This window comes from Priapulus caudatus, unplaced genomic scaffold, assembly GCF_000485595.1.
Source record: "Priapulus caudatus unplaced genomic scaffold, Priapulus_caudatus-5.0.1 Scaffold788, whole genome shotgun sequence".
Lineage (NCBI taxonomy): Eukaryota > Metazoa > Priapulida > Priapulimorpha > Priapulimorphida > Priapulidae > Priapulus > Priapulus caudatus.
In genome coordinates this window covers 78553-92942 of record NW_014577849.1, presented here as the reverse complement: position 1 = coordinate 92942, position 14390 = coordinate 78553, and the positions used below count along the sequence as shown (strand labels likewise).

At 40.0% G+C, this 14390-nt stretch overlaps 2 protein-coding genes across 6 annotated transcripts in view; one reads left to right on the top strand and one right to left on the bottom strand.

The window, feature by feature from the left end:
• Nucleotides 1-3262, top strand: part of LOC106813534 (methylenetetrahydrofolate reductase-like) — a 22363-nt gene extending 19101 nt beyond the window's left edge. For all 3 annotated transcript variants that reach the window (XM_014817692.1, XM_014817694.1, XM_014817693.1), the window contains 2 exons: nucleotides 343-576; nucleotides 1429-3262. In XM_014817692.1, the coding sequence (XP_014673178.1) occupies nucleotides 343-576; nucleotides 1429-1521 (327 nt within the window). In that variant the 3' untranslated portion in view covers nucleotides 1522-3262. The remainder of the gene's footprint in view (nucleotides 1-342; nucleotides 577-1428) is intronic.
• A 234-nt stretch (nucleotides 3263-3496) lies between these two features.
• LOC106813535 (lysophospholipid acyltransferase 5-like) overlaps nucleotides 3497-14390 on the bottom strand; it is a 17253-nt gene continuing 6359 nt past the window's right edge. For 2 of the 3 annotated variants that reach the window (XR_001394483.1, XR_001394482.1), the window contains 14 exons: nucleotides 12707-12814; nucleotides 12202-12308; nucleotides 11859-11952; nucleotides 11044-11189; nucleotides 9008-9078; nucleotides 8495-8603; nucleotides 7957-8043; nucleotides 7442-7608; nucleotides 6828-6975; nucleotides 6262-6423; nucleotides 5882-6003; nucleotides 5671-5743; nucleotides 4704-4744; nucleotides 3497-4448 (listed from right to left, as the gene is read on the bottom strand). Coding sequence is in view for 1 of the 3 variants with exons in the window: in XM_014817695.1 (XP_014673181.1) it covers nucleotides 5692-5743; nucleotides 5882-6003; nucleotides 6262-6423; nucleotides 6828-6975; nucleotides 7442-7608; nucleotides 7957-8043; nucleotides 8495-8603; nucleotides 9008-9078; nucleotides 11044-11189; nucleotides 11859-11952; nucleotides 12202-12308; nucleotides 12707-12814 (1373 nt within the window). In the remaining 2 variants the exon portion in view is untranslated. The remainder of the gene's footprint in view (nucleotides 4449-4703; nucleotides 4745-5670; nucleotides 5744-5881; nucleotides 6004-6261; nucleotides 6424-6827; nucleotides 6976-7441; nucleotides 7609-7956; nucleotides 8044-8494; nucleotides 8604-9007; nucleotides 9079-11043; nucleotides 11190-11858; nucleotides 11953-12201; nucleotides 12309-12706; nucleotides 12815-14390) is intronic. The other variant, XM_014817695.1, reaches the window with a different exon arrangement.

Here is a 14390-nt window from a genome sequence, read left to right as displayed (position 1 = left end):
CAACATGTTAATATAGCGAAGTCATTAAAGTTACACAGCTGTATCTTTATTACTGTACTACCGGTATAGCAAAGCCTAGCTATCATAGATTTAAGATCTGTATTAGTAGTATCCTAGATATATGCTCTGAGCGCGAACGCGGTGATGGGAGGGTGCTCTTCATTCGTTTGCCAGTGAGTTTAGCATCAGAACACCTGCCACAGTAGAGCGCTGTCGCTCTGCGGCACTTGTTAATAAATTAAATTGATAAAATTATTAAAGAATCAATGAAATAAAGATGATATCTTCGAACTAAATATTCATTCGTTATCGAACGATAGCCTCTTGCATTGTTGTTTGCAGGATGAAGCCTTTGATCTGTGGGCGGAACAGTGGGGAAAGCTTTACCCCGCCGACAGCAGGTCGCGCCGCGTGATCGACTACATCATAGGCAACTACTGCCTTGTCAATCTCGTCGATAACGAGTTCCCGGGAAACTGCCTCTGGTCGCTGCTCGAGCGCATGGCTGAGGTGCGACGACTGCGGCTGGAGGCTGCTCACAAGGACTGGTTGAGCGAGGCGCACGACAGCAGCAAGGTGAGGGATAGCAGGGTGTTAACAGGTTATAGTAGTAGAGGAAGATCAGGGTGTACACGGGTTATAGTAGTGTTGGACATCAGGGTGTTGTACACAGGTTATAGTACTGTGGGACATCAGGGTGTGCACAGGTTATAGTAGTGTTGGACATCAGGGTGTGTACAGGTTATAGTAGTGTTGGACATCAGGGTGTGTACAGGTTATAGTAGTGTTGTACACCAGGGTGTGCACGGGTTATAGTAGTGTTGGACATCAGGGTGTGCACGGGTTATAGTAGTATTGGACATCAGGGTGTGTACAGGTTATACTTATAGTAGTGTTGGACATCAGGGTGTGTACAGGTTATAGTAGTGTTGGACATCAGGGTGTGTACAGGTTATAGTAGTGTTGGACACCAGGGTGTGTACAGATTATAGTAGTGTTGGACATCAGGGTGTATAGAGGTTATAGTAGTGTTGGACATCAGGGTGTGCACGGGTTATAGTAGTGTTGTACATCAGGGTGTGCACGAGTTATAGTAGTGTTGTACATCAGGGTGTGCACGGGTTATAGTAGTGTTGTACATCAGGGTGTGCACGGGTTATAGTAGTGTTGTACATCAGGGTGTGCACGAGTTATAGTAGTGTTGTACATCAGGGTGTGCACGGGTTATAGTAGTGTTGTACATCAGGGTGTGCACGGGTTATAGTAGGGAGGAACCTAGTGTGTACACAAGGAAGCAAAGTTCGGAGCTTCAGGGTATTAATGTTGAGAGCCATTAAGGTGAATCGGGGTGTATATATAGTGAGTGGGATCACGCTTATAGAGACATAAAACTTTAGTATTTTGGTTAGAGTTTGGTACTCTTTTCAGTTTGACAAAGCTTCATTGGACTCTGGTGACACAGCAGGGAGTGAAGAGATTGACGTGCCGCCTGGCGATATATCTAAGGTTGTTTCAACCTGAAACCGTCCATCCACCCAATTCCCAATAATGAATGCCAAGCATTTTCAGTATTTATCAGCAGCTTTCCTTCCATTTTACACAAAGTTGCTTGAAGAGTTTATAGAAATCGTTTTTAAAATGATTGTAACGTTGTGTGTGCGTTCACGAAGCTCAGCGTATAAACATGTTTTGTGGTGTTAGCCATTGCTCAAGGATAATGAGGTTAGGTGCGTGTCACTCTGTGCAAGTAAGTGTGCTTCCACACTACCAAATGTTCTGTGACCAGTCCCACTGATTTTCCTAGTGTTCATTGGATTTTCGTGCATTATTTAATAATGACACGACTATCAGTTTGTACTGGTTGTCCTCTTGGTACTAATTAATATTATATTATATAATAATTAATCTTAATATTATTAATATGTGGCATATCTCTAATTCACATAAAAAAGAAATTGAAAGTTATCATTTAAAATTGCAATCCCCCTAATAAAAAGCTGGCATAATATTCGCAGACATATTATCGTTTCTTAACGTTCGCATAAAAATGTCCCAATGAATAATGCAACATTTAGCATGAACAAACCTTGAAATAAATTGATGAATATAGTTAATAAAATGTAAACAAACTGATATGTCTGTTCGTTAAAAATATCCTTGAGCATGTGTGTGCTGTAGGTGGTACCCTCTTGGTAAAGTAGCATTCAGAAAATAATCTCTTTATCAAACTTACGTTCGTTAATAGATTTTGGCACAATGGTATGATTTACGGTTTATTTGCGTATTGTTTTGCATGGCCTGCACAAATATATGCCACGAATGTACAAATATATGCACAGAGATGGTAACCCTCTCAGGAGTAGATGTATAGTTCCAACAAAGCATACAGGATGCTTTTCTCGATGTAAACATTGGAACTCGTGAATCAATACAGCTTTTGTGGTGAGTCCTGTATCTCATAAATATATTGTTATGCTCAAAGTGCACACACAGAACACTACGTTGATTTGCTACACAGAGATTTCGGGGGGAGGGGAGCATGCCCCGCCTGTAAAATGCACCCTAATAAGAATCTGGTCCCGTTTGCATAAAGCTATGGCAACATTACGATACTCTAACGTTGTACACTAGAAAACGAAACCACGACCCATCAGATATCACGAACCATGATATCTGATGTACCACGATGTACAATCGACAAGGTGGGTATAATTTTAAAAATGGGTATGAGATTTAAGATAGAGATTTTCTTGATGAAATGGTGTAGGGAACATGTGAACATGTAACAGTTGTGGCGTTTGATGAATTAAAACGCATTCATATTGTATCCGCATTCGCATTCGCATGAATTAAAATGTATTCATATTGTATCCTGTCGATGGAAAGTCTATGGAGGCTGGTTAATTTATGACTGGTAACTGAAAACGAGTGTCACTATGTGCATGTTTATGTAATGTTAGTATCTAGATGTTTAGCTAAACCAAGTGAAAGTTTATATTAAATTTTTAATCACACCTGTTAGTTTGACCTATCATATAAACTACTTCCTCTCTCGTAGATAGCTGTTGTGTAATTATCAATGATTATCATTATTTTTCACAACACTCCTGGTAGGGAGCAGTGTCATCTTATTTCGCAGGATTTGATTTCAAATGGTCGTTATTTTTTAAATCAGTTCATCATGTCTCGTTCATTTCTGTAGTGCACAGATGGTACGTGCTGGTCAATAAACTGTGTCACACTAAATATGCTGAGAAGTGGATCTCATGTCATTTCTTTGTTTGTATTCCCTGCCTGTGTAGTAAGACTGTAAGTAATCAGAATTAAGTTACCCAAACAAACTGCAGGAAATACTGACACAAAATCCAGATGTTAAATCTTTAGATTGTTGCAGATCCCAAAGCAGGCGATTTCTGTCTAAAAACAAGAAATATTCTCATTTTATTTATGCTGGAGTTCACATCGCTGATGAAAGAACAAACAAGTAGACTGCATGTTAAGATTACACGTATCCAATAAAAGTGTATTTAATGCGTACACAATCCCATAAACTTGTCAACCTGTAATCCATGCGATAAAACGAAGATTGTGCATCTATACTGACAATTGCACGTCACAGACGTTCTCGTAAGCTTCAGGATGTCACTGCTTACTTAACCTTTGCACCATCGTGAATTTTTCCATGCATTTTCACCCTCAGTAGCGAGGGTGTTCTAAACGCTGGATTAATACTCGTGCGGTATCTCTTTCAAAACGCTACAGATTGTCGATTAAAATAGTGATGTAATAAAATGGCTGTGTTTACAGTTCTTAGAAAAATACAGCATACGATGGTCGACTACCATATACTTCACACACGTCGAGTGCCAGTTACAGGGCTATCATTGCCTCTGTCTCCCCCTGTAGACAACCACCTGGATGACAATCTGCCAAACAAATATTCTTATTTCTTAATCAATAACTAAACGTACACAGCATCCTAAAAAATAGTTACACTCATGTATCCCTTCACTCCTGCTTCCTTTAGTATGAATGAAGGGCAACATAAGTACAGTTAGTCCCCCCTCCCAAATAGATGCTACATCACTCTCCTAACAATTATAATTTCAAAGTTTGCAATGTATAGCCATCAGTCTAGGTTTACTATTAAACAACAAACAAAATGAAGGCCGATTAAATGACTGTATAACAATCACCAATAAATCGCGCATTCATAATTGTGGATATGAAACATAATACAAACAATAATCACTTTTACTGCGTGTATTTTGCTAAGCAACTGCTAGGTGAAACCATTGGATATCATCAGGTTGGGGGCGCCATGATACCTCTACCAGAAGTAGTATCATTTATAGTGATGAATGTAGAGTTCTGACGATAAAATGCCATCCTGTGCTACAGTCAACTGCACAAATTGGCAGTTCAAGTGATGCAAACAAACATTTCACCTGTAAATATAAAAAAGTTATTGTAAATGAGAGTCGATAGTGTGCAATAATGATGTACTAATGAAGCTCATATCTGCCACCATAATATTCTAGATATCATGAATCCAATATTACTTGGTCTGTAATTTCAGAAGTAAAGATTGAACAAAAGTACACGTGTATTCAAAAGCTCCACATCCCAATTCCATTGTTATGGCATCGATTGACAGCATAGCATGCGATAAATTAAGGTAAGAGAAAGAGATTCAAACGTACCATTGATATTTTGTTTTTATTTCAGCAGCGTAGGGAACCAGCTAGAAATATACAATGTATATGTAACGCTATGGATGTAGTGGTTGCCAGTAATAACATTTTATGAGATTCTAGATGAAATCATAAAAAGGCAACAACTGAGAAGAGTTTAAGGTCGTCTTGCATTTCCTGGGTTTGGGACATCACATGGGTTACATTTCCTGAAGAAATGAACCACAAACTGCATTCCACACGTGTACATTTGTGTGCTGTCATTTCATCAGGAATTTCAAGCAATGTGTCATTTGTGTCAAGCATCCAGCATCAGAAACTGCGAGGCGACTGATTTTCACCTTTCAGGTTTAACTACACAATGACACCCTGGGCATCGTTTTAATTAAAAATTAGACGTTTGTTTTGGCAGCTGTATCGCAGATCAATTCAGAACTATTCACTAAATATGTATCTGGTATAAGTAAAGATACCTGCCCAAATTTACCGCCATGTTTGTCAGAGTAAGGTATAGATAGGAACGATTTTGCTCTTACTATATTTGTTTTGTCATATAGATTCCCCAAGGGTTATCTACATGTACTGCAGATATGCACAAAGAAAAACATGCACTTTCCAAATGCCTACTCTGCCAAATGCCTGTTATGTATTTTTTGTTGGTTACAGTGATGGTGGATTGAGGGTGGTGGTAGAGGCGGCATTAGTGGGGGTACACACCCAATCCACTACACTTCTGCATGTGCATTATAGACCACGCATTCACCATCGTCCTCAATTGGTCGTGAATACCAAACAAGAGTTTCTAATTTAGCACCATTTTCTATGTCGTTTTAACCACCTTTTAACCACCTCCTGCATCTGTCCAGGAGGCAGGTTAAAAAATTCAGCTAGGGTACAAAAAATATGCGTGCCAGCATTCGTACATTGCCCACCTTTCTCAATAACTGTCCCACTGGCTCAATTATACATTGCCCACCTTTTTGAAGTACGAGAACTTTTACTGCTCCTTCTTTGTGTTGCTTTCTTCTGGAACAGTCCTTGGATCGACCCTATTCACACAAGTTTTTTTAATTCATACACACGTGATTTTGTTGTTATTATTATTATTATTACATTTTGCACTACCCAACTATGCTAGACGAATTTGTTACCGTTAGATCGATGGTACCACTAGGTAAAACACTTACTTTTGCGTCGCACCAGTCTCTTTTTCCTTTTTGGTCGGAGGGAAGATTGCAAAAAGCAAGATAGAATACAGAGGCCACCCAAACCACACTATGTGTGGAATGTAGTACAACAGCCGGAATGCCTGCAATGAAGAACTGCAATGAGGAATCTGGAAATGAACAAGGCAGGTGATGGGGAGGAAGGAGACCAACCCAACCAACCTGAAAACTATGGCCGCATTTCAGCAAAACACCAGTTTTTTTGTCGAGCAAGGATTTAGCTTCCGTGTACCATTTCACAATCACACAAAGGTATTGGAGAAGCCGCTACAACTTGCATTTAGTGAAAGCTGTGATGCTATTTTATGATTCAAATAAACAATTTATCTCAAAGTACTTACTGCTACGGATCGAGTCCAAGTCAGAAGACCGAATGACAAGAAGGTATATCCTGTCAACAAATGGGCCCACAGGAAACAGAAAGCCACCACAAATGGTTGCAATGCTGGCGTCTTATAAAATATTTTGTTCAATGTAGCATTTCTCGTCACAAGCACTACGAACTGCAAGAAAATTCCAAGACCAGTTTTTAGAACATTAAACTAACAGCCAGAAATCTTGCCTTCAGCCTACAATGCTGAAGCTGTAATTGACTTCAGAAATCTACTTGAATTTCCCTTTGATTAATTTTTCATGTAAATAGCTTTTTTAACTACTATTAATGTGAAACTATGCCAAATAAATTGATAGATGCAAGGTTTATTAGAAAACATAATACGGTATACAGCAATCGATCAACCTGAGTCAATGTGACATCTACAACCAAGTACACACATTTTTGGATTAAACAAAATATGTGAGCATATCACTTTGGCCAAACGTTGGCCGAGAAAATTGAGAATTTTAGTACTGAAAGGACTCAATATATCTCATACAAATTTCGTTACCTCTCAGTGGAACACCTTACCCTATTTTCACAGTACATGACGAAGAATTCGAGCATAAACGCATGGTAGTAACCTGTGTAGTGTCCATGCCACGCTGCTAGAAACAGCAGCGTCACTGACTGCGATATGAGCTTGTTTCCAGCAAACCTCAGTCGCTTGTACACATAGCTGTCAAAATGAGGCAGGCAAGTAAAGATCTGGTAGCAAATGCCACTACTCTCTTCTGTTCTGGGTGTACGGCTACGTTTTTAAAATGCTGAGACATTTACTGTTCAGTAGAAAAGAGAGGAAATAGGCATTTAAATGACATTAAATGACTTCTCCAGATCAATAGCATTGAACCGTGTTGCCTTCGCTTATTACAGTACCCTCTAGAGAGGACATAATCTTACTTCAGCACCATTTAGGGCAGGGGTTCTTAACCTGTGGTCCATGGACCCCACGGGCTTCAGGGGGTCAGTGAGCCCTATTGTATGCACAAACATTGTTTTGTGTTTATGTGTTTATGTGCTTATGTGCATTTTTTGGGGAGGTGTCCGTAGCTTTCACCAGATACTCCAAGGGGTCCATGACTCAAAAAATGTTAAGAACCACTGCTTTAGGGGTTACATGAACGCTGCTAACCTTGGCTTACCATAGCGCCCACTTGTTTGTGTTGATGTTGAACGAGTCGATTATGCCCTGAAAGCTTGTACGCAGTTCATACTGTCGAATAGAAACGTTCTTACACCCATCCCACTTGTCGTGGCCTTGTTCGTCTTTGCCGTTGTAAGTCATACCTGCGAGGATGCATGACCCTTCCTGAAATCAGAAAGAAAGAACGTTCCCGGTTTGAAACCGACACATTTTGTTAGTGCACAAACCACAACACACATCGCACGATTGTGTTGTATTTCAATCATTCCACCAGAAATGAGAAGATATTGCAATGGTATCTGCTTGTATTTATCATGGGTTATTTACCTTTCAAATTTGACAGGGCAGCATTTTAAAAATGTTCCAGATTTATTTCTTTAATCAAATGAACTATTATTGTCGTAATATATTAATAGCGATATCTATAATGCACTCTAGATAAATCATGGAACAAAATACAAGCAAGTGCATTATAGATGTCATTTTGTGTGTCATGGGATAATTAATACATACACTTATCACCCAGGATGCGATGTACTTGTAGATTTGTACCTTGCCCCAGAGGCCAATATATAGCAGTCTCCACCAGAACGAGGTTTGCTGAGAAAAGAAAAGGTTGCAAACTAACAATGAAAGTCTTCATGCTACAGACAGACATATTCTGATGAGGCTCCGCATGAGTCAGTCCTAATAATCACAATAATATAATAAAATTAAGGACGAATGGGTGCATTGTCGACGTAATGCTAATGCAAATACGTATGTAGTTGTTATTTCAGGGGCAGATCAGCAGCTAAGAAATGTTTTTTTCGCATTTGGTGCAACTGGAATCATATACGCATAACAAAAAACCTATAAAAAACTGGCGCATCGTTTAAAATGTCAAAATCACATAATGAGTTTAAATAGAATTTTTAAGAACCACACACTTAACAGTAACTTACTGCAATAACAAAATATCTGCCCCAGTACTAATCTGCTTACTCTATATTGCTTGTTTGTTGGCACGGCAACAGCTACCACACGTTGCTACCATATGCGCGTGACTTACGAGAAGTTCTCCATTGAGCAGCTTCTCGTCCGGAAAATAAGGCATGGCCGTCTGGTAGATGGTGATAAAGAGCAGCCCCTGAGCCGCTCTCTTCATCGCCGCATTGACACTATGAATACACAGTGAATACATGTAGCATGATCATGACTGGAGAATCACCACGATACTGCCAGACAACCTGACATGCAAATCGATATGCATCGGTGTTTTAAGACATGCAACAGAATGCTACGCCTATGTTAAAAATGCTGCAGTAGTTTTTCTCTAATGCAATATTACATGCTCATCTCTCTCTCTCTCTCTCTCTCTCTCTCTCTCTCTCTCTCTCTCTCTCTCTGTCTCTCTTTCTTTCTCCCTCTGTCTCACACACACACTGTCTTTAATTTTATGAAGTAAAAGAAATAATCGGGGCTTTCTACTATGAGTTCCTCACTGCCTATAATGAACTGATCGCTATGATTTTAATCAACGAGAATGACAATCATGCTTGGCAAAATAAATGCTGATTGTCACCTTTTTGGCGGGCTTCCATTCTTATCTGCAAATTCGCCGGAAACGAAATCGAGATATCGCTTTGTGCTATACTAGAATATCACAAAAACACATTCGTTACAATCTCATCAATCATGCAACAGAGCAGGCTGGCAGGGTGGTGCTTCAACGAACGGAAAGGAAAACTTGGAAGTTTGCCAAGAAAAACACAGGTGCCACAGAGCAACAGTGCTCATCTCATCTAAATTGCAGTCGTGCTTAGCAACACGTATTTTAGTTCCAAATGTGTTTACATATGACCTGAAAGATGATAAGTCGCAGGGAGGCATGGTATCAGGAGCGTTGTAGAATTGGGGTACAATACACACTATGATTGTGCCACGAGTTCACAGGTATATTCGAGCCTGCTGGGCATGCAAAAACAGCTGCTCTGTGACAAAATACTGTCTTAATCCAGATGAGACGGGATACTAGAGAAGCGTTGCCGAAAGGAGGTGTTGATCCGAAGCGCTAAGCGCAGATCTTGCGCGCAGTTCCGCGGCAAGGCGCACACGACCGCGACAACGTCCTACGACAATATGCAGCGCTGGCAGCTATGAATCCGTGCGCCGAATCCATAGGCCGGCGCACGGGTCCATAGCTGCCAGCGAACAGTCGGCAATTTTAGCAGGGGACACAGAGGGCAGACATTTGGCACGTGGGAGGAACTCGCGACTTACATGGGTGGTCGTACAGATGGGGGGGGCGAGAGCAAAGCTTTTGATTTCGCCGTGGTTCCATTTACGTGTGGTCTTAGGCGTTTTCACTATAAGTTCCAAACATAAAAAGTTCGAAGCATAAGAAAAATCGGACCATTATTTAATAGAAAATTTGATAAAATAGTGATACGAAATAGTACGCGGATTGTGCACCCAGTTACCTCTTTCAAATCATACGCTGTTTAAGAATCGCCATTCGCTGCATTTCCCCGGAGCTCTGCCCACTTTAAAAATAGTGTTAGCATTGTAGCAGTGATATCCTGAGTGTACGAAGGTAGTATTAGTACTAACACTACTGCCACTACTCACTAGTACTAGTACTAGTAACTATACTACTAGACTACTAGCTGCAAGAAACGGTATTGCTAGGGTTAGAATACCCTATATTGACGTTAGTCGTTAGTCACACAGCCTGGTCGGGTTACTAGACTATAAGTACCTACTAGTACTAGTACCAGTACTACTACTACTAGTTACTACTATAGTACTAGAGCTACTAGTACCAGTACTACTACTACTAGTTACTACTATAGTACTAGAGCTACTAGTATTACTATATAGTATAGTGCTAGAGCTAGTACTACTACTACTACTACTAGTACTAGCTGCAAGAAACGGTCTTTGCTAGGGTTAGAAGATCTGTGTAAACACAATTTGTTGTGTACACTGTAGTCGAGTAAACAACACCAGCGCTTTTTTTTCGTTCTAAACATACCGACTATAAATAAAGATTACTTGAACTTGAACTTGATGAGACAAAGGCAAGGTACTGCGTCACAGAAAGAAACATTTTCACTAAAAGATAGTCTAGCGTGTGCAACTGTCGACCGGGTACAAGTCTAGCCGTTAGGCCGGTTATAGCCGGTCTAAGCTGCCACCTGAGCTATAGCCTATAGGATAAGTGGGAGCGGAACGCATTGCATATAGCCTCGGTGCGCGCCATCTATCGCACGCTATATGTAGTACACTGATCAACGAAAACAATCAAACAACAAAGTTCAACTGCGTTTTTTACACGAAACCAAGCGCGCCGAGTAGCGAACTTCGAATTAGGAGCATTTCTAGGAAATGTCCTGCTACCTAGGTAGTGAAACCCGTAGTGCAATGGCCAGAACTCCTCAATTCAGCGAAGTTGGTGCTTGCGTTATATATGTAAACCGAGTAAGGTGATGTTGAAGGTGCAGCAAAATCGTGTTAGTGTTACCGCTGGCGCGGCGTTTGCGCGCTTCGAGCGGATATCCGGGCTGCCGATCGTCAAGAGGGACAGAATGCAATGAGACGCCTCTCACACATACTCACCTGGGGACCAATCATGCAGCCACCAACGAAGAAGCAGTTGCCCAATAACTCCAAAAGGGAAGGTAATTTCTCGAGGGCAGCCAGCTTCTGATCACTGCTGCGATCCTTGTCAGGCTTCTGGCCATCTTTCAGGTCAAATGCTAGTGCTAAAGAAACAATTGAAAGGCCTTGTTGAATTTCTTTCCAGTGAAAGCCAATGTATGTTTGCTTTCAGGTACGCGAAAGAGAAAAATTGATGCAACTCAATGGAATGCTAAAAAGTAATTATGTACAATTTATTCTGAAATCAAGAAGTTTTAACTTGCTAGATATAGATACGATTAACGAAGCTAATTTGACTATGGAAGGCTAAAGGAACATTTAACCGACATTGGGTTATGAGCTGTGGAGATGGGCAATGACAAAAATAGCACTATAACCTTTCACCGTTTTACAGCTGCACTCATTTGATGCTCTGGGGTGATGAAAATAAGACAAGTACATTTATAGCATAAAAACATGCACGCTGGCATCAACATATTACTACTACAATACCTACATTATAGCAGTGACAAATCACTGGGCAGTTCAATTTGATCAAAATGAGAAATGAACAGGGGTGTAGGTCTCACACTAGAAAGCTCTTGCCATAGTTGGCAGTGTAAAAATTTTAGGTGTGGCTGAGTTATGGGTCAAACAGTAGTAAAACTGAATCGTTGAAACCTACTCCATGGTTCATGAAATGGCTTAGCACTAGTAAACCATGGCTACATAAATTTCATGGTTGTAAACCTTACAATAGAAGTGTCATTACTGTATGATATATAGATATTTACCTATTAACCTGAGTGTGAGGACACAGTGGGGTGTCGTCCAATTGATGTCATATTCATCAGTGGAAAATATCAAATAAGAGATAAACAAGTAAGGCTGCAAAGAAATAGGAACAAAACTGTTATCCATTGACATCATTTGTGAATGTGGCATGAAGACATAACATATCACACATAGACACGCACACACCACAGATGCTTGCTCAATTTAATTTACTACCTTTTTAATTCCTATGATTTATGTCTATGCTTACAAGTAAAGTTAATGTTTACCTAGCTATTCTTTTAATGCATTGACTTCTGTGCTTTAATACTATTGACTTTAATGTGAAATGTTATAACTTACAAATGCAAAAACGAATGTTGCAGCTACACCAATTGCAGTTCCACCCCAGATGTATAAAATTGCATAGACAACAGCAATGCAAATAAATGAGTGAATCACGTGATTGCCTGCAAAATAAAAATAAGATATTTATAACAATTAACGTTAGTTCAAAGATGGACATCTCTGTTAGTTGTAACGATGTCACATTACATAGTGCCGTTCGCATACATTAAATACCACTTCACTTTATTATCTACCTGCAGAGTATTGTCAAGACATGCACATTCATGACATAAAATGTACATGCAACATGTTATACATGTTCATGGCATAAAATGTATAACAACAGTTGGATGAAAACCAAGTTAATTTAAAAATTGGCAGGTTTCCTTCATAAATAGTATATGAAAGCTAATATATATATATATAATCTTTAGGACTGATAGGATCATAGTAGTGCAGCTACAATATGTGACAATAATTAGCTGTAACAGGCAGCAAATACAGACAAATAAAATAATACCGAAGTTGTAGTATTCAATGCTGAAACCGGTTACAATGAAATATATGTGCTGCAGAGGCGGAGACTTCCCATGTAGATATGTACGGTGAACCAACACCAAAGGATATGCTGAAAGAAAGAAGACAAATGGCTATGGCATTCACTTTACGCAAGACTTCACGACTCGTATATACATGAATGATTACTGCGTGTAGCATACATGCACTATATTGTTCTGGTCTCCAGAGGTGAGAGCATGAAAATAAACTGGGTGTCTGCTTTGAATGAGACCACGGGAAAGTGTGGTTCTAATCTCTATGGTTTCTCAGGGGTAAAAATTAACTTTTGAACACGGGGGTCCAACAGACTACCTTCCCGCAAAAAGAGGGAGTACACAGTCTGAAGTTCAAAATTAAAGATATTAACAATAACGCATGTGCTTATCTTTAAGATTCATGCAGTTGCACGTCTGCCAAAGTTTCTTTGAACTTTTACTGAAAAAATATGGTAATTCCGCGGGGCCGTGCTCTGGAATGAACTAGCTAGAATGGCAGAATTTTCAGGGAGTTACACGGACTCCTGCATATGTCAAATCAGGGAGTATTTGACTCCGGACTCCCGTTAATTTCGCACCCTGGTTTCTTTTTCATAAAAATTATTGCTAAGAACAACTAGCAGTAGTAGCATTAGGAATACTGGGCCAAACATTTGGGTCTAGATGTTGTAGGAAAATAATATGCAACCACTGCATGATAAAACATTAATATCAAATCGTCCAGGTTTTTTGGATTTTGGATCTTATCAGGTAAGAATTTGACGATATGTTTAATACCGTTAGTTCTTACTTTTAATGTAAAAAAATGGCAACAAAGATTTTACAAATTTTACCATAGAAAATTCGTGATGCAGTCAATTTAAGCTGGGCTTAGGTCAGCCTTACGACGCGACGCAATTGCCTTGCGACTGATTTTCTGCAACTGGTTGCAAGTCGCAGCGACGATCGCGTCATAAATAAAACACACATTCTACGTTCTTGTAGGTCAATGCATGTCCAAGGTTGATCTGACCACACATTGGCATGGACTCAACTCCTTATTGTTAATATTTGTATTAAGTATTTGTTTAGCACAAATAAGCAATCTTGCATTACTGTAGAGCAGGGTGCGAAACTAACGGGAGTCCGGAGTCAAATACTCCCTGATTTACTGTCGGACTCCCTGATTTGACATACACGTTTATAACCGTAGCAACAGACCTCAGATGAGCCCAGACGCTCTGCGGCTCTTGTTACTATTTACGGTGACGTAATCACTTTAAGGAAAAAGTCCTTGGAGAGCCAGAACTGGAGGTGGGGGTACACCCCTCGCCCTAATGCACAATGATTAGAGTACATAAGGTAGCAGAGATCAGGCAAAATAGTCCAGGGCCATAACATCATTTTATGTAGGGAAAGTGCTACAATCGCATGGCCATGTCTAGTTTAATAGGAGAAGTGAGCGAGGCAAGTGACAACACGGTTAGTGGTTGCAAGGAGAAACCACTCCATAAAAATGCTACAAATCAAGCCCCATTGTACGTTCTCAGTGAACCTCATGCAGTGGTTGCATATTATTTTCCTACAACATCTAGACCCAAATGTTTGGCCCAGTATTCCTAATGCTACTACTGCTACTGCTAGTTGTTCTTAGCAATAATTTTTATGAAA